Source organism: Rhea americana, unplaced genomic scaffold, assembly GCF_003343005.1.
Source record: "Rhea americana isolate MKP2758 unplaced genomic scaffold, rheAme1 scaffold_5, whole genome shotgun sequence".
Lineage (NCBI taxonomy): Eukaryota > Metazoa > Chordata > Aves > Rheiformes > Rheidae > Rhea > Rhea americana.
In genome coordinates this window covers 11,644,949-11,665,999 of record NW_028186645.1, presented here as the reverse complement: position 1 = coordinate 11,665,999, position 21,051 = coordinate 11,644,949, and the positions used below count along the sequence as shown (strand labels likewise).

At 36.3% G+C, this 21,051-nt stretch overlaps 1 protein-coding gene across 3 annotated transcripts in view; it reads left to right on the top strand.

The window, feature by feature from the left end:
- The first annotated feature begins 217 nt into the window (after nt 1-217).
- Nucleotides 218-21,051, top strand: part of TSHR (thyroid stimulating hormone receptor) — a 60,133-nt gene continuing 39,299 nt past the window's right edge. Inside the window, exons 1-3 of one of the 3 annotated variants that reach the window (XM_085317658.1) lie at nt 218-387; nt 18,330-18,401; nt 20,494-20,568. In XM_085317658.1, coding sequence (XP_085173784.1) covers nt 218-387; nt 18,330-18,401; nt 20,494-20,568 — 317 coding nt within the window. The remainder of the gene's footprint in view (nt 388-18,329; nt 18,402-20,493; nt 20,569-21,051) is intronic. The other 2 variants (XM_085317659.1, XM_085317660.1) reach the window with 2 other exon arrangements.

The following is a 21,051-nucleotide window of genomic DNA, read 5'->3' as shown; positions in this document are numbered from 1 at the left end:
CGGGGCCTGGGGGTTGCCCGAAGGAGCGGGCGCGCTGTGCTTGGTGCCACCTTTCTCTCCCTGCTCAGGGCGGAGGCGAACGTCGTCCGGCAAAGGTGCCGTCTTTCTCCGAGCCGCTTCTTCCCGCGGTGCAGCGCCGTGTGCCCCGCGACTCTAGTGCTTCGGCCCTCGCGCTCCGGAGAAGCGAGGGACAGAGGAGGAAAGAGGGCGGCAGAAGATGCTGTGCCTCCCGGTGGCTTTCCAGGTGCTGCTGGTGCTGGCGTTGTGCAGCCAAGGCACAGAGAGGTGTCCTTCAGCCTTGTGCGAATGCTCTGACTGGGATGACTACAAAATCACTTGCAGGGACATCCACTTCATTCCCAGCCTTCCGCAGGACACCCAGACTCTGTGAGTACATCGATGTGATTCAGGGAAGGCTGTAATCCTCTGTGTGTATTCGTGTTTCGCAGGCAGGAGGTGCAGTGAGCTTGCACACCCTGTGAGACTGGGGAGGGAAGAGGCAATGGGCAGAGTGCTAGGATTTAGCTGGAAGCACAGCACAACAGGAAAAAGCACCATGTAGAATCCGTGTGTAATCAGTGAGACACAAGAAAAGTGACCCTCCAACCTTAAGAAATAATTATCCTTTGAGCCTGGAAAGTTCTGGGTGGGATATCAGAAAATCAAGTCACTGGACTCTGTAGGCTAACTGAATGGGAGGAAGGATTCTGTGTGGCGTGTTCCTGCAGGGTGAGGGGAAAGAAGGATAAAGCAAACAGCTTTTTTAATGTGCCACCTCCCAAACAGTTCCGTGAAAGTTTCTGCGCACTTTCAGCTTCTTTGCCAAAACCTGACAAAAAGAATTCACGGGAACAGAGAATGCGAGTATAGCATTTAGGAGACAGTCAAAATATTTTGTAAAAACAGGAGTGTGGAGTATGGGGTATAGCAGGAAATTTGGGGCTTCCCAAAGTGATATGCATTGTCAGAGTATCCAGGTACCTAAACACAAGTGTTTAGTACCTCGCAGGCACCTCGGAATATCTTGTCTGGGCTTCAGCTGCCACTCCAGAAGAGTGTGTGTGTCTCATATGTCCTGTGCTGTATCTGTCAGCCCCATACAGATGTCTGAGATAGCCAACTAAAAGGACTCCAGTCAACTAAATCTAAGCACCCGAATTACTCAATTTAAGGCACAATTTAACATTTTTGGCTTGAGATACTATACTTTCGTGTATGTGTTATAATTTGGTTTGAAATTGCAGTAATGTCAATATGTGTAACACATAGTATGTGCTTTGAAATCTGTCRTGTTAATCTAGAAAATAAATGATCAGCAATTTCAGTTTATAGAAAAAATATGTCTTGTTTTTTTTCATACAGGCATTTAAGATGTTAATAGAAAAAATGAGATCACATAATTGAATTGGATATTTTCTTTGAAAAATGCTGGTATAGTAACTGCAAAATGCCTATCTATACAGGCTCAAGGATAAAGAACTTAGGTTATTGGAATTCTAATGTTTTAAACATCAGTTGCAATGGGGGACTGTAAAATCATAAGCTGCTTTTAGAAGACAATAACCCTGAGTGGGAATTTTATTTYCCTGAAAAAAATAATTAACAACAAGAATTGAAAAAAAAATTCTGATTATTTGAGTGTATCCTAATCACCTGTACCAATGGGGTATTGTTTAACATAGTCACTGCAAGACAAGGGAAAATTTGAGCAAATGAAGATTATGATTCTACACTGTTTGGTATAAAAGGTCGAATACAGTATGGTCTGTTTGGTTTGTAAATAAGTGATAAAATTCTCCATGGAAGTAAGGAAAACAGCTCTTTTAAAAAAAGGCTTTCTGAGTTACTATCTGGATTGCTGAAGTCTGGCAGACTCTTTCTAATTCTGTACTTCCTGGCTATAGGCAAATGACTTGATCTTTCTTTCAGTCTCATATATTAAATAGGTGCTTTTTTTTAATTTGTTTTCCATTCAGAGCACTTTCAAACATTTCAAGGTGAGTTATTTTAACTTAAAGGGTAAAATAATAAAAATGTTTTTCCTAAACAAGTGTGAGGTGTTTGTAATATTTTGCATCCTTCTGCCTTATACCCGGCAACATTTCTTAATYAGAGACAAAAGATTCCAAAATAATTAACATTTCTATTATTAAAAACAAATGAAGCATTCTTTTGAAGTGAAGAATGTATGTGCATGTATGWGTGTATTGCATGTTGAAAACCTCTAAAAATTTCCCCAAGTCCGGCAACTTTGTTACTTTGGATGAAGACCTTTTGCCTCATGGTTGTTACACACAAATCTCAAGTTTTAAGATTTTTAAAGTCTTACATGGCTGTTCAGTTTTGTAAAATCTGTAAAGCTGAGAGACTGTGGTGAATCTGGGAACACCTTGCCAGCTTTTGGAGATGAAGAATTCTTTTCAGTGTACAAGATCTTGAGCTTCAATTAAAACTCCATTCAGATTATTCATTTGGGACTGCTCTCCTTTCTGTGCCCTACTTTAGGAGAATGGTGTATGCCTGTTTATTTAACAAGACATGCTTGTAAGAAATTGTAAAAAACATTTTTTTCCAAACTCCTCTAGTGGAACAGTGTCACGAACTTGGGGAAAGTTTGTTTGTTTTAGATTGATTTTAATGTATTTGTCCAAATATAGTTAATGCAGGTGCACATCCAGAACAGCTCAGTGCACAAAAATGTTTTTGGAGCTGCTTATTTTTCATACATACATACATATATATATATACATATATATATATATTTCAGAGGAAACAAGATGAGAGAAAAAGATTTTTTATATATATTACAGGCAGAGCTCGTCATGCTGCCTAAAGTTACAGATTATATACCAATGCCATACCATGCAGGGAAAGCAATTCTAAGTAGTATGAAGAAAGAGTACCATCTCATAACTGTTCCCCAAAGTGCTTTCATCTCTCTCCTCAAGCCCCTATATATTACTGGACAATAGGCTGTATCTTCTGGGGTTAGTTCAGAGCTGTATGTGAACTGAAGATCATTTCACCCAAAATAAATAAGGACTGAGCTCTCTCTATTTTTTGTTTGTTTGTTTGTTTGTTTTATTTTTTCTAGAAGAGAGGYTAATAAGGCTTCTGTCCTCTGCCTAGATGCTATTTTCACATCACATTGATCACATTTGGTTGAAATTAGACGAGCAGAAGTTAGGGAGGARAGTGGAACAGACAGACAGATAAATAAACACAAAGACAGCACATTCTTTAGGAATATACTCTTTACATGAGATAATAAGCTACCATTATGCATCTGCTTCAGGCTAATGGCCGTATGTAGGATACTRGTCTTCAATAAATGCAAGATAAGTAACCATGACATATGTCACATCTACTACATGCTAAGGGTGAGCACAGGGACAGCAGGGTGACAAGGTGCCATGTGTCAGCTAGTTTGTATAGTTCCCCATGCTGTTGTTGACTTTTGATAAAAAAGAGTTACAATAACAGTGTAATACATTTTATTYATTTACAATTTGATATTTAGAACCAACAATGAAGATATAGCAAATATTCATAAATACTTATTGATAAAATGTCTTTTTGAACTAGAGAAGAAGATATGTGGAGACTTACCATTTTTTTCTGTGATAGCTGAATCWTTACCGTCTACATTTTTCAAAAGCTTTATGAGTGTTTCAGAGCGTTTTGAACTCACAGAAGCTATCAGTAAAACTGAAGGAGATGGAGTCACTGTTTTACATTGAAAAAAAAATTTGATTTAAAGTATTTCCACAGAATCTTTGTTTTAGGGATTGTATTAAATTCAGAAATATTCTGCCTTTAGGTAAGCTCACTACTGTTGTCATTTGCTTTCCTACTTCAAGAACCAAAGCCTTATACTACGAGTTTGAGTCCTGAAACAACTAAATAACCAGACTAAGTATTAAAAAATCTAGTTGGAAGGGGTTACTTTAAAAAATCTATTGAGGCATGTAAACCTAAGTTGAAAGAATGTTAAATATTGGGCAAAGACTCAGAAGTGAGGAACTGCAGCAGTTATATTTGTATATGAACTTAACTCTTCACTTTTGCTTCTATGCTAAGGCCAATTTTCARTTACATTATAAACTTTTTTCCTGTAGGATCACTGCATCAATCAGTGTCCCAGATCCACAAAGCTTCCTGTTATGGGTAATTACTAATATTTTATTTTATCTTCATTCAGGTTATATATTCCACATTTTATTTCCTCTATATCTTTCAGATCCAGGTTAGAATCCAGAACTTGTAATCCTATCGTGATCTTTTTATAGACTTCATTAATTCAGAACAAAGTATGTAGCCTCCTAAATGCATCCTCATCAGTGATCTTGTGACATAATCACATAATTATTATCTTTATTTTAATGACAAAGTACTGAGATTCTAAAAGAACAGAAAAAACACTAACATGGTTAAATAGCTAATTAAAGCAAGTTATTGAAAGCAAAAGAGTATCCTTCAGAAAGTGGAAGTCATGTCCAAGTGAGAAAATTCCTGGGAAATTCAAGTAACACAGGACAAAAAGATTTTTTATTTTATTGACCACATCTCCATTGACTATGCCAGAAGCTTATTCACCCTGCTGACAAGTCCTACATACRGGTTCTTACAGATGGATAGCTAAATCTTGAGCTGATCCCTTTCTTTCTTCCCTGCATTCATCTCTTTCCATCTGGAGTTGCGCTTTTGCAACTCATGGCATTATGGATCTTTGGTCTACTTTTGGAATATTAACTGCAGTATGTGCTTGTGAAGGCATAATTTTAGGCTATTGCTTCTGTTTGGGGAAAAAATGGTCATGTTTGCCCACGTGGAAGATGTGATTTGTCAGTTAGTGCTGTCTTACTCATTTTCAGTTATCAGATAATATCTGTTTCTATTTTATATAGGCTACTGTCGTCTGCACATTTCCTCAACACTTTTATGTCCTGCTGAACACCAACAATTTTTTTATTTGATTTATCAGAGAGAACATAACTAATTTGGAAGTAGAATTTATGGGGGAGAGGGTTCTTCAAACCTTTTCCTTGGAATTTTTCAGGCATGCTTGCCTTTTAATAATAGAACTAAAAATAAGCAGAAGCCACTCAAGATTATTTACCAGTAATGTTTTACTTCTATGTATTCACATTCCACTTCTTTGCTTCTTTGATACCTTAAGTGATGAATTCAAAGGAGTTGAGGAGCAGCTGGGATTCTCTCTTTTTCATGTTGGAAACCTCTGGACTGGGAAGGAAAGCAGCTCTGGATAACCACCGCCCTCTGGAAAATTTCTAGAGACTGACCTCAGGCTGACAAAATCTRCAGAGGGAGCACTCAGAACTGTGATTTCAGATAAATAACTTTTTATATCTCGTGGATAATTTGAATTAACTCTTTAAATTGAAAAGAAAAAAAAAGATTCCTATTTCTCCTTGAAGGTTTGCCACCAGGTATTATCAGTAGTTACAGAATCACAGAATCACAGAATGTGTAAGGTTGGACGGGACCTCTGGAGATCATCTAGTCCAACCTCCCTGCTCAAGCAGGCTCACCGAGAGAATGTTAGACATGATTGCATCCAGGTGGGCCTTGAATATCTCCAGAGAAGGAGACTCCACAACCTCTCTGGGCAACCTCTATCACTCTCACAGTAAAGAAATTCCTCCTCATATTCATGCGGAACTTCCTGTGGTTCAGTTTGTGCCCAATGCCTCTTGTCCTGTCATATGGGACAACTAAAAAGAGTTTAGCCCCGTTCTTTTGACACCCTCCCTTCAGGTACTTACAGACATTGATAAGATCCCCCCTCAGTCTTCTCTTTCAGCTCTCCCAGCTGTTCCTCATAGGGCAGATGCTCCAGCCCTCTGATCATCTTCGTAGCCCTATGCTGGACTCCCTCCAGTAGCTCCATGTCTCTCTTGCACTGGGGAGCCCAGAACTGGATGCAGGACTCAAGATGAGAGAGRGGCAGGATCACATTCCTCGACCTGCTGGCAACACTCTTCCTAATGCACCCCAGAATACCATTGGCCTTCTTGGTCACAAGGGCACATTGCTGGCTCATGGTCAACCTGTTGTCCACCAGCACTCCCAGGTCCTTMTCTGCAGAGCTGCTCTCCAGAAGGTCAGCGCCCAGCTTGTACTGGTGCAGGGAGTTATTCCTCCCTAGGTGCAGGACTCTGCACTTGCCCTTGTTGAACCTCATCAGGCTCCTCTCTGCCCAACTCTCCATCCTGTCCAGGTCTCTCTGAATGGCAGTAGAGCCTTCAGGTGGATCAGCCATTCCTCCCAGCTTGATATCGTCAGCAAACTTGCTGAGGAGGCACTGTGTCCCCTCATCCAGATCATTGATGAGGAAGTCAAACAAGATGGGACCCAGTACTGACCCCTGGGGGACACCACTAGCCACAGGCCTCCGCGTAGACTGCACCACTGATGACAATCCTCTGAGCTCTGCCTTTCAGCCAGTTCTGAATCCACCTCACAGTCCACTTGTCTAACCCACACTTCCTGAGCTTATTTAGGAGGGTGTTATGGGAGACAGTGTCCAAAGCCTTGCTGAAGTCAGTGTACACAACGTCCACTRCTCTCCCCTCATCTCCCCAGCCAGTCATTCCATCACAGAAGGCTATCAGATTGGTTAAGCAGGATTTCCCCTTGGTGAATCCATGCTGGCTACTCCTGAMCACCTTCTTTTCCTCCATATGTCTGGAGATGACATCCAGAATGAGCTGTTCCATCACCTTTCCAGGGATGAAGGTGAGGCTGACTGGCCTATAGTTGTCTGGGTCCTCCTCCTTGCCCTTTTTGAAGACATGAGTGACACTGACTTTCTTCCRGTCCTCAGGCACCTCTCCAGTTCTCCATGACCTTCCAAAGATGATGGAGAGTGGCCTGGCAACAATATCTGTCAGTAGTTGAAAAGATAAAAATCTTRCTGTTCCCTTTGTGCAAGCCTAATTGCTATTAGAGGAAGCAGGAATTGCACAGACTCACTGTAAGAAAATGAAACTAATAGTTTACTGTTTTAGTTTCATAGAGTTTGATGATGCAGCTTTTGCCAACACCTTTTAGAAACTGGCCTTCTAACARCTCAATAAGATGATATCTTAATTACTTCAGTAAAAAAATGGATCATGAATGACTTTTCATCTGCTTCCATTTAAGTGTAGTATAAATACAGTGTTTGCTTTCTAACATTAAATCATTAAAACATTAATCATTAAAAAAACAAAGAAAACAGATTCTTGTTTGTCAACAAGTAGCATACAAAATGTGTGATAATAAAATGCTAGGTGCCTGTTTATGATTTTCATTTGTTTTCCCTTTAGTAAGTTGTAGATTTTGAGGTTAAGAGGGCTCACTAGATCATCTAGTCTGACATTCCGAATAATAAGGACCATAAAACATCCCTGAAATGTTTACTGCTTCAAGTCCAATAGCTACAGATAATTTAGAGTTCTTTTTCCTTTCTTTCTATTTTTGTAGAAAAATCATACTCTGATGGTTTTTAAATGATTATTAACAAGAATAAATAATTATTAACAAAAATAGGAACCGATAATTTGTTCAGATGGTCATAATCCTTGCTTGTTTGTAGCTTCTTCTGATTGGTACAAAGTGTGAATTTGTATTTATACTGTTTATTTCGGGTGTCTAATTTGTGTAGCTAGAATTGCCACTTTGGAGGCACGCACCTGCCTGCATTTACTGTTCAGGAAACTGAGGCTTCTGATGAAAACCGGTTAACTGTAACTTTACACCACTGGATTTTGTAGGACCTTTTTTCTGTCAGATGAAAGAAACCTGCATTCTCACACTTGAGATGATCAAATCACTTCTGTTCTTTTTTGATAAACTAGACAATTTAAGATCCCGATGGTTTTCACTGTAAGGCACGTTTTTCAATATTTTATTTAAACCTGTGATTCCTTTCTGGATTGTTTCCAATATATCTTGCTCTTCCTTACAACTGAAGTATTCTATGTATTATTAAACTTTTTGGGGCATGGAATTCCAATCAGTCATCAGCTGGGCCTCCCCCTCTAGTCCTTCTCAAAGCCTTTGTTTCTGAGAACAGCATCTGCCCAACCTGTWAGAAGAATCTTACAGTTCCGCACAGACAGATAAGCATGATAAGAACAGGTCAAGAACGTGTGATCGTTCTTAACACTCTCCCAGCTTCTGACCATTTGAAGCTGAAGAAATTTTTTAATCTCCTGGATTAGACTCCCTCTATCTTCATGTCTATGGCACTTTTTTCTCCCTATCCATCCTGATGTGTTGACTTCCATCATATCCCCCCTTTTCTAGTCTGAAGGGTGACAGGATAACCAGTTGTTTCTTCTATGGAAGCCACTCCATACCTTTGATCGTCCTTCCTGCTTTTTCTGAATTTCTTCCACTTCTAAATAAATATTCTTTTCCAGATGAGAATACAAGCACTCCACAGGGTATTTAAGGTGCATGCAAACCATGAATTTGTACAGTGACGTAAATATGTTCTCTAGTCCTTTCTTAGTATTTTCTCATATTTGATTTGCTCCCAAGCACTGATTCCACGTTTACATGGAACTGTTCAACATAATATCATGATCTTCTTCTGAGTATAAATGATCAGTTCAGAACCTGTCTTTTTTGGTGATGTGACAGAAGGATTTGTTTTCTCCATGTGTATTATTTACATCTATTGACACATCAGATTTAATTTACTATTTTATTTTCCAGCCACTCAGTTCTATAAAGGCTTTCTGAAATTCCTCTCAGTCAGCTCTTCATATTACTACTGAAGTAACTTTCTATCATGACCAAACTTTGTTAGCTCACTGTTCACCCTTTTTTCCAGCTCATTTATGAATGTTTTAAATAGCAGAACTCCTATCCCAGATTCCTGCAGAAATTCACTTACTTTGATTCTTTATTTCCTATTTTTAACCAATAATTTATCTGGAGTGTGTTTATCTATCTAAACTGCCAGAAACTTGGAAATGAACTAGATTTTTTTTCTAAGAGGAGAACAATTTTTTCCTTGTATATAGAAATGTCGCCTCAAGCAGGCATAATTGCATAAACTTCTTTTTAATGTGTAAAATCCTGATGTAAATATTTACATACGCTGGAAAGTTATAGAGAAAACTATTCCTTGTTTAAGGAAAGATAAAAATAAATGTATCACCTTAGGAAATGCTGAACATGCTCTCTTCGATCGCCCTCAAAACCCAAATTTATTTACTTTATTATAATTGGCTTTATCACTGTGTTGTGGTGCCATTTTACTGTTTTTGATWGGTAATCAAAGATTTTATTTCTAAGCTTGAAGTATTGGAGAGTCTGAAATGCCAACTTGTGCAACATTGCTTTTTTTTTACTGTTAGTAAAAATGTAATAAGTGCAAACCAGGTTTCCTTACCAACATGTGTTAGTTTCCTAGGCCTTTCATTGAGGATTGTAGACAACCTGAMAAGCACACAAAAAGGCTTTGAAAGGCTTCCACTAGATTTTTAATACTGTTCTAGATCCTCTCTTAAAAAAGGTTAAGTTTTAAGCACGCATTTGCTTTCCAGTGTAGCCCTTCTCATACTTACCCATATTTAATTTGCCTTGTCATCATCACAGGTCAACCCTAGTCCATATATTCCTCAAAAAGGACAAATAAAACACATTATATTCATTATTTCATTTATTATTATTATTATTATTCATATTACTGTCATCTGTGGACCAAAGCCTACGAGAAGTGTGAAATACAGGATACACATGGTTCTTGCATCCAAAAAATATGTAGGAATGCAGATAGGGAGGGCATGGCATCTATAGGGCAGTAGAAATCTATATATTTACAGATATGTTATATACATATTTCAGAAATATTTTTCTTTAAAGTAGGGTTCTGTCATTACTGTGAATTATAAATGAAAATATTTTACAGTAAGCTAATACAAATTACTTATTTGCGTCTGTTTCTAGTAGAAATTTAAGCATTTCTGAAATGACTTCCTGTTTAGCTCTATTTTTAAAAGTCATTTGGTGAATCTCAACATTAATATTATAATGAATGTCTCTTTACATTTTCCTATGTGCCTTTAATGTTTGTCATTTGCCCAAAAAACATTGGTTTCAGAGATCTTCCTGAATTTTAAACATTTCTGACTGTTTTTAAAGGCCTCTGAGGTTTTTAAAGTGTGTTTCCACTCTATCACATATGATCTCAGTACAAGGCGGCTTTCTTTCTCTCACAAAACCAGATGTTGCTTTTTTGTTCGTATGGAATTGCAGGAAATTTCTTAATTTACCTTAGAAATGTGAAGAAAATTATTAACTAAGGCATACTGTTCTCTAATCCCTGCTCACCTAGTCAAATTCCAATCAAATTATCTCCTTATTCACAAATAAACTTACAAAGATTTCTTTAAGGGACATGGTTCAAGTAGTCTGTAATGGAAATATGACCTACTGTAACGTTTTCACAATCTGGAAGAATGGCCTCCATATTGTAACTACTTTTTAATCCATATGTATGACTCATACAGAAATAAGAAAATCAATAAAAAAGTTTTTTTAAAAATGGCTAGAACAACAGGAAAATGATTAGAGAGAAGTGCCAGGTATAAAATGAAGGCATGGTTTTGGWGGCAAGGATGAAAATTCTTCTTTTGTGGATCTGTGGTACAACAGTTTTCTTTCTGACCCCCAGTAAAAATACAGTACTATTTGAAGGAGTTGATTTTTCATTCAGTATAGACATATGTGTTCAGCATTATATTAGGAACAAATGTTTTGCTGAAACTAGCAAAGGTTGCAAAGGACAAGGAGAGGAACTTTTGTAAGTATATTAGCAGCAAAAGGAAAACCAAGAAAACAGTGGGCTCAGTGCTCAATCAGACGTGAGACAGTGAAAAGGGACATGGAAGAGGCCTCAWTTCTTTTGTTGCATTGTTTTTTTCMTAAATGAGATTTACTTCCAGGCCTCCAAGGTGCCTAGTGACCCAGCCTGCATTACCTGCAGTAGAAGAAGACAGACTAAAGAATCACTTAAGGAAATTGGACATATAGAAGTCCATGGGATCAGATGGGGTGCACCCGAGGTGACAAGGGAGCTAGTCAATGTCACTGTGATGCTAGGCTTTATTGTCTTTGAAAGGTCAGGGTGATCAAGGGAAGTTTTTCAAGGCTCAAAAAGGCAAACATCACACATGTCTTCCGCAAAGGCAAGAAGGAGAATCTGGGAAAACACAGGCTAGTGGCTCCTGCCTAGTAATTTCTTGCATGCAAGTCATTCTGTACATCTTTTCAAATATCTTTTTGTAGGTAGTATTAATTATGCCTCTCCAGTTAAGGAAGATCAAGATCCATATAGCAGCATAATTTTCTCTATTTTGTTCTTTATTCTTTTCTTCATACTCACTAACATTCACTTTGCCTTTTTGAACTCTGCTGAGCAGCTGACAGTGATTGTAGGCACCCAGTGGTCCTCTAATTATAAACCATAGTAGCCAGCAACTAGTCTAGTCTTACTCCCTTTCCCAGAGGAAGTGAATCTCTTCTGACTGATGTTTTCTGAAATTTCACAAACCCATTTAAACGTTTTTTTCAGTCATTAATAGACTCTCAACTTAATGCTTTAGAAACAGTTCTTCTTTACTGCATCCTCCAGTAAGTACAGGCACCTTCACGGACTCACGGAGCAAGGTAATGCTCCTTTTGGGAAAGCAGCCAGCAGAGGGCGCACCTGTTGCCGGATAAATCCTCTTCGGAGAATTAAGTTTATCAGAATATACCATACTGATCTTCAAGGAATATTTGGGTATGAGAGGAGACTAAGAAGGGCTAAGAATAGATCATCCACTATTATTTTTTRTTAGTAGTTGTCAAGAATAAATCTAGGTATGAAATCTTCTTTTATCTATGAAACGCTGTCCTAGGTATCATGGCTAAACCAGAACAGAGCTCTGCACCGTTTCTACCCACAGTGCATTTTATCTACGGAAGACTAGAAGATTACTAATAGAAATCTTCAGTAATCTGAATCCATAAATGTTTGCTGTTACAGTAAAGACATTAAGTAGAGAATCTAGGGAACAAGTAAAAGTTATTGAAATAGGAAAAAGTAGGAATAAAACTGAATAAAGACTTAGATTAGGGACTCATAAAAATGGAGATGTTTATATTTATTCTGCTATATAAGCATAAAAGGGAAAAATTACATATTTTTCTGACTGATCAGCACTGTTAGGGAAATATCCTACAAGCTGTTCACTTTCCTTTTTGATGGTCAGATGAGTGACAGTGTCTTTAAGGTCTATCTCGCAACAAATGGCAAAGAGACAGCCTTATAACAGTTTTCCGTTTATATCATCTAGCTAATTTAACTTCTTACACACAGTATAGTTTTAACATGGTAGAATATTAGTTTTTTTTATTGTTAGATTTCCTTTCAGATAATATTTCAGTATGATTTTTGTTACCTTTCCTGCCTCTTCAGTCTCTATATGTATCTCCAAATCCAGGAGAGAAAATACCTCAAACATTATGCACTGTGTGACATAACCTTTCTTCTTAAAGATTGCCATTTAAATTTTAATTTTCATTATACAGAGATCTCTTGCAGGTAATTGCTATGTATTTTAGTGGATTTGTTTCTATTTCAGAAAAAGGTAAAGAGTTTTCTTAAAAAAGATTGTTATAAGATTAATCTATGGTATGTTCTTCAGATCTAGGCAGATCATACTCTCTTGCTTGATAACAAGGGAGAACTTGTTTTATTTTAGCATGTGTCAGCAGCTTATTTTCTATGTTGAGATTTAAATGGTAAAGAATTCACTGTAAGTGTGCCCAGTGCTTCTACTTAAGTCGGTAGTGTTGGATTTTGCAAAATCCTGAATATCTTTGTTTCTCATTGGCTTGAGTAGGATGTTAGGACATTGATTGGATAGCAGACTCCAGAATAGAATAGAATCTGTCAACATAATTATTACAGATGGCACAATTTTTTGTATCAAGTAATACAAGTTACCTTTTCTATTCCCTAAAATTCTAGTTACCACCTAAAAGACAAGTTACTAACAAATTGCTATACTATTGAAATTTTTTTTAGTATGTATCTTGTGAACATGAGGATGTATAAGGGCTAAATCCAGCAGAATGCTAAAGCACATGCTTGAAGTTAAGTTTTTAAGGAATTGAGATGGTACTACACACTTCTCATCTTTGTTTTGGCAGATCAGTCTGTCACAGAATTCCAGCTATATTTCATGAGAAATTATTCCGTCATAGAATGGTTGAAGAAGGCAGATCACTTCGCCTGTATCAAACTACTTCTTATATGGTCCAATTTCCCAAATATAATCACCTTTTCTAGACTGCTTTAAAGTTCTGTAAACCTATGTTGCAGAAAATACCAGAAATTCCTTTATTTTGGAAATGTGTAAAAAGTCTGTGCCAGTCAAATTTGTGAAAGATATCTTCTTAACTGATAACAACAGAAAAAACATTATTCTTAGCTTTTTGCAAAATACTCTGTGAACAGGTACTTAATAGTTGCAATGTATTGTAATCCTCTTAGCTTTTCTTTCCTTTTAGAATTATATCAATAAGCTCTGTCCTCTCAGTTCAGTAGAAGGCTGTTGTGTGCTTCTGAAGTGGAATGTGTTGGAAATTTTATGTCAGAAGGAAACAGTGTAATGCAAACTGACTGCAGTAGCAATTCAAGATTCAGTGAACTGTAGCACTTAGAAAGTTAATCTGTTAAAAAACTGTTGAAATCTTCTCATAAAATAGGCTTCACTAAAAAAAACCCTTTTTTTCTCACTAAAGWAAACAACTGTGCCAACTTTAAGAAACAGAGTCTTTGCTAAAGGCTGGGAAGACTAAATGGGAGAGAAAGCAGGAGCTTTTTCAGTCTTTAGTTGAACATCTGTAGTGCTTGATCTTTGATAAAGGAACTCTTTACATTCCAGGCTGGCGTATGTTTGGGACAGAGGAATGGAGAAAGGACAAGCAGTCTAATATGTTTCTTATCAGTTGCTCAGGTTTCATTTCCCTGAAATATGCAATGTAGAATCTTCCAGCAACAAGCAGCCTAAAGTTTTGATGTAAAGATCAAAGTAGAAATAAAATTTAAAAACTTAACTGACTCTTGGCCTGTGAAACTAAGAGATGCAAACTAAGTGTCATCCTGTAAAACTTAAAATTTGTTATTGAAACATTTTCTTGACATTTTTAAAACAATTTATTTGATAAAAATTTGCTTTATTATTTTTACATCTTTGCAAATCTTGGTTGCACAAATATAATGAAAATTACCACAGACTTTGGGTTCTGTTTGAAACACTTTATGGATAAGAACTGAAATTTTTTCTAGAATTATTGATGCTTTTAACCTRAATGGAAATAAAGGTAAAAATAAATGGTAGTACTCAAATTATCAGAAGAGCAATTTTTTGTTAAATGGAATTGAACATTTCCAAATGTGTTATCTTTGCCTTAATATAAAAGGCTTCAGTTAAGTAAGTCTATTAAACATGTAAATACTTATACTCACAGTTCTTCTCACATGGAAAAGAAAGTCTTATTTTCCTCTCATTCTAAAAAAGTATACTATCTTAGTGAAGGTGCTGTGCATGGATGGATACTGGATTCACATGTTAAAATGCAGAGAGAATCATGCAGATTTAAAGAAAATTTCTACTCTGTGCAAGACAAAAAGAATCACAGTCCATTAGCATAATGAATGCTCTAGTAATTTATCGTTTGTTCATACTGTATATTACGATTGGTGCCAGAAGCTAGGGTTAAGCCTTGAGCTGCCTTGTTCTTCTTCTGATTTTGGGCCTTAAAMCTGCTGATACCAAATTCCAAAACCTTCTGCTTCCCTAGGCTGAGGAGGAGCACATTAACACAATGGGGTAAGCCTGAAGTCTTTTTATTCAGCTAAACTAAACTAGAATCACTCTCATTTTTGATCTGTCATGAACTGTTCTGGTTGAGAATTTGCTCAGCCCCTCTTCTACCCACTACAAAGAATTACTATAGAACCCCCAGCTTTCTCTTACTGCTGATGATTTTTAGTTCTCTACTTTTTTTTTTTTTTTTGCAAATTTTAAAATTGATTTAGTAGGCAGCAGTAATGTGCCAGACCACAGGTTTTTAAACTCTGGAGAACTGGAGCTCTGCAAATGGCTGTACAAAAAGAGGTGTTTAAAAGTTTGCCACTGGCCCTAGGCCTATTGCATTGACCATTTTATGGTCTGCATAATTACTTTGTTAACACAACTAGTAGTTGAAGAATTTGAGTGAATAAACACTAATTACTTAGTCACTAAATGTTATTCAGCATATTGTTTATGTATTAAGTTTATTTTATGCCTGTAATTTCCCCTTAGAACTTGAGTTGCTCATACATCTTTGGATACAAAAGACTTGGGTCAACCTACTCAAGCAGTGACACCTGCAATGTGAATATAAAGATTTGCTGATCGTTCCTTCATATTACTTGGCTTCTAATTTCTTTAAATCAAAGCCTGCTAGGTTTGAAGCTTTACTATAGCTTCATTTTGACTTTGTTAGGATTCTAGTTTAGACATCTGATGATCTGTTATATACCAGAATTGGAGAAATAGAAGCATCCAATAATTGTCTTTGTAAGTGCGTGAAGTACAATATTTCTAATGATTTAACATCATTAGATATTTTCTAATGATTTAACATCAAACTTTCCAGAGCTGCACGTGAGTATACAAACTGTAATGCTAAAATTATAAAATTTTAATATTTATAAAATATTTTAATATTTATAAAATTATAAATAATAGAGCTTGGTAAACGTATTTCAGAAAATGGAACCTTTGCCTAGCTTCTCTTTTAGTCATGCTTTCAGAAAACATTCTCTGTAAGAATACTGTAGATCCCATTTTTCACAACTATTTTTTTCCTTTATAAATTTTGCTTAGGCAAACTTTGTAGACATCAGCCATTTCTTCAGAATTTCTAGTGGCCCAGAAATACCTGCTGCATGGGTAGGGGTTGCTTACCAGCACATGCATTCTAATGCTCCGAGATACTGCCATGTGTGTATGGTAGGCCTAATGGGTCCAGCAAGTATCAGACTCAGTGTAGAGGTAATACAGGCTATAAACAGACATATTCTGTCTGGCAAACCACAAGAAAGTCCTTACCATTTTACAGTATTAAATTACAATATCAATTTACAGCTAGGAAACCATTTTAAAGTCAAATTAATACAAACATAAAGCCATTTTGTAAAGCCATTATGCATTATTAGTGTTCAAAAGTTCCAGTTTGCAGTTGCAGCCCTCTTTCGTCACAAGAATGATAGCTGGGACGTTCTCCAGTCTCCTGCTGTAGCTCTAGATCCACAGGGCTCAGGTACTGCCAAATTCTTCGTGTCTCAGCAGTCTATATTGCTGTTCATTCCCTGAGGCTCTTTATAGGATAGAGGATACAGTCAGACAAGATGAGGAAATGAATCCAACATCTAATAGCTGCTGGAAGGGGCAAATCTGTTCCTCCCTCCCTCCTCTGTTGTCCATAGAGGCTCAGACCCCTCTTTCCCCTCGTCTAAGTAGTGGTACTCATCTGATACCTCAGTGACCTGATTATTTTTCTTGCTGGAATATGATTAATTTTTATTGTTCTGGATTGTTTTGGTACTGAATGAATGAGCTGTATTAGCTCATTAAAGGGTCAGATGAGTTCAGAGGCAGCAAAACCAAATGCCGGGGCCACACAGTCGGGAACAACAGAAGACTGGCAGAAGTAGTTGTCCCTCCTGTGATGGCAGGAAGCTGTTGGATTAGTTCAGTTTACCTTACTTGACTATGCCTTCATAAACTTTATCATTTAATATGCAGCACCAGAATACCCAGCAGGTATGAATAAATAATAAATATTTCGTGCAAATCGCTCAGAATTTAAAGTAATATTTTAGGCCAAATTGGGATCTGTCAGGTCTTTCTTCTTCAGCTTAGAGCTTACCTGTGAACTTTCACATCTGAATCTTTCTAAGTTTGTTTACCTTCTCTGATACTGGTTTGTCTCACAGCTAAGTTAGTTCTCTTGTCATGAAATGTGCTATTGCTTTTCTTTGCCTACCTAGGAGTTCTCCTTTATGTTCACCGTCTCACTTCTCTTTAGGAGTCTTTTTTTAACTTACCCAGTGCTATCTGTGCTTTCTTGTTATATTTGCAAAAAATTGGTATTTCTTTTAACTCCAGGAGGTACATGAGAAGAAATATTGTCCTTCCACTTCTAGCCAATGTGATAAATTTACCACCTCTTCAGTCAAAATAGTTTTTAAGGCTAAATTTTTTCATTGTGTCTATTCTTGGGATATTGAAAATTTTGTCTGAAAAGTTATAAATGCAGAAGCATTTTATAACACAGAGTCAGTCTGGTAGAGATCCATTTTGTGAAGAAATTGGCTGTTGATAAGTGKCTCTCTTAAATAGTTCCTGTTTTTCTAATTTTTTTCTAAATCCTCCTGCAGATGAGGTGAGACACATAATTCTATTCTTTCCTGAAGTACAGCTTTAACTGACGTAAGCTAAAAAAATATGAATGTACGTTAGGAAGAAGAAGACCTAGGGAAGAAGAATACTGTGTTTATTACAGAGTATATGGAGAATTTTATGCAGGTAGAATGCAATTGCTCTAACTGAATTTTGGCTGGTATACCTGAATTTTAGCATTTCTTTTATCATAACAAGCGCTATCAGCTCTTTCCAGAAGCCACAGGTGCTGAGAATCCTGATTTATGCTATTTCTGTTGTTCTGTTTTTCTTTTCTGGATTACAGTATGCTTTCAGCAGTGTGTTATGCTTGGTATCAGGCCGTACGTAGCATGTGGAGGAAGCTGTTAGAGTTACACTATTGTTTCTGATTTAGAGAGGCTTTTGCCCTGGGTAGGTTTTTAAGATTATGGTGATATTGCCACTATGATAAGCAGAAACAAAGCACCGCTTTTTTCAATGTGGTGGCAGCAGTGATATGCATTTGCTGAAGGCCCAGGTTTTTTTTTCCTTCTTGATTGCAAGTAGGGATGCTGGTAATGTTTGGGGATTTGGGGAGATTCTTAATTACTACTAAACTCTGAATTCCTAGGAAAGACAATTCAGAAGCTTCTATTTTGGAGTGAGGGAGCACACCAACCAAGCCAAAACAAATAATGAAACAGGAATAGAGATAAGGCAAAGATGGAAACCCTGGGAAGATAAGAATAAGAATTTTGGAGCAGAGCTGGAGTTGTGTAGGACTTTTTAATATTAAATTGTATTTACCAAATGATATTAACCGCCTATCTTTTATCTCTATAGGAGATTTATGGAAACTCGTCTAAGAACAATTCCAAGTGAAGCTTTTTCTAATCTCCCCAACATCTCTAGGATGTAAGTTCTGTTTCTGACATTACTATTTTTTAGCTCTTTTATTAAAAATCACCTTTCTTTCCTTTCTTCTCCAAAATTCCCTCTTCACATATAAAATCTTATGAGACTAAAAAATTCCTGCACCATTGCTAGCTCACTATTTGCATTTCAGAATTTCAGCTAATCTTCCCATTGCTTATAGTCTGACCTGGCTACAGGAGCATTTTTCCTTTCTTCTGTAAGAAAATAACAGCTTTCTTAAAGTAATGTTACTGTCAAAAGAGAATCTGCTAGTCATATAATCTCTGCTAGTTCATAACCTATTTTCCCTTGACTGTTCAAACACTATTGAATGTGTCTCCAAAATAATAAATAAAAAGTACATCTCATGTTAGAAAAGTTAAGATAACATGCTAAGATAACATGTTAAGGTAATAGGTAACACGCTTGTAGTTCCAGTATGGAAAGGACTTAAATTCCATGAGAATAGATAGTGGTATTAGTCATCTGCTCGTTGTTAAGTCATACCCTGGACATAAGGTATTGCTTCTAATTTGTTAAAATATTTTAAGTATTATTTAAATAAGCTTTGCCATTGAAAGAATCTTCTGTAGAATTTCTAAAAATCAATAAAAATCTGATATATAAGTTATTGCATTAAAAATAACCTACTAGGTAAAAGATCATATTTTATTTACTATTTATAGTAAAATGTTATCAATTACTATTAATATTATGGCTGGAAAAAATTGAGGGATTGTTAAAAGTCTTTTCTGTTTTGTTTATAGAACACAACCCATATGAGAAGTGATGTGAAATATCAGATATTACTTAAGTTAATATCTGATTCTGTGTCTTTGCAGGTCTACCGATAAGAGGAGAAAAGGCATATTTTATATATACATAAATAAATAAATACATATATATATGTGTGTGTGTGTATGTGTGTATAAATATATATTCTATTTATAATACTTTGTTCCATTCTGACTTCTCAGATTGACTTCTAAGTCTCCTCTGGTCAATTTAATTTTGTGTTTAGTTCACTTCAACGTATTAAAATTATGGTTAAGTTGCTCAGGATATGTATAATCATGCAAAATATTAAAAACTCAGCCAGTAACTTTGATATAAACCAGGAATTCAAAAAAACCTTTAGCATTTCTTTTGTAGGTAAGTGATCATGTAACATTATATTGAGAGAAATATTATCACATTTAAAAAAAAGTTTTGTCAGATACCTTCTATGTCAATTTTCTTACTTTATTCTGATTGAGTAGTAAATACAGCAGTATCAAAAGATAATACTTAAATATTTTAATAATAATAAATGTAATGTATATGGAAGGAAATTCAATTATTTTAAAAGACGAAAGTGAATAAAATACAGGAATACATCTTTTACATACCATTCCAGCATTTTTCCATTTTTAAAACTAAGGAGTATTTTGGAAGACAGAATTGAGTAATGTTTATCAAGTAGCAATAAGCCAAAGTAACTCTGAAAATCTGTGCTAATTAGTTGCGTTACAACTTTGTTCACATTTCAAAACTTTAATAAAGTGGTTCCAGACTTGTTATATCCCTAATGATGGTGGAGAGACTCCGTAGATTTATTTTCTCATCTCACTTAGTAGCTCTGTAACAGTATAAATGCTACTCGGTGTAAGCTGAATATAAATAAATATTTCTTAAGCTCTTTGTTTTGCATCTTGTTTCCTTTGTTCCCTTTTTTATTCTTATGTATTGAAAAATATGCCAGTTTAACTGAGGGTAGATGTCCTTAAAGAACTTCAGGGTGATCTTAGGTGGGGAAAAGGGAAGAAGTACAATTCTGAAATGTGAAATCAGAAAGTGCTCTTCTGTTGCGTAGTGGCATTGTTGCATCTTTTTGATGCAACTGCATCCTGTAGCATGCTGTGAATCTAAGACATCAGTCCAGATCAAAGTCCTATTGAAAATTCCTCCTCAGACACCTACAGCATCACCCCCTGTGGCAGGTGGATAAGAAAGTGTGATGTGAAAAATAAAGTGACGTGCTGGGTGCTAGCTATGGTTTACCCATACATCGTGCTCTCTGATGTATTTCTCATTCTTTTTTTCTGGTGTTTAGCTATATCTCCATAGATGAAACACTTCAGAGTCTGGAGGCCCATTCCTTCAACAGTTTAAGTCAAGTCACTCATATGTAAGTAGCGTGATTAAACAAATGTAAATAAAGGAATACTATGATAAAATAAATTTGAGGATGTGTGGAGTAATGTATCTGTTGTTGTTTGAGTTGTCATTCTTTTCTCTTTGGTAGTTAAATATTCCTTTTCTTATTTCCTTTCTCCGACATAATGTTGAGTCAGCATCTTTATTCCGTGTGCTTTCTTTTCCTACATCTTTTCTGTTCCCTTATTTTTCTGTATCCTCCTGTGGACATGTRGGAAAATGTAGTAAAAAATCAATGGGACTAAATTATGAGCTCCAGCTTAATGGCAAACCTAAATAATCTGTCAAATTACTGAAGGCAAGTGAAAACAGTAATAGCATTAGAAGTAAAATCAGAAGGGCTAAAATACAGAGCAAAATGTTTGTTAGCAGAGTTAGTTTTCAAAACAAAATGGCAAAATATGACAATTCTTAAAAATGGTCTTTTACAATTGTGTGAAATTTAACAAGAACA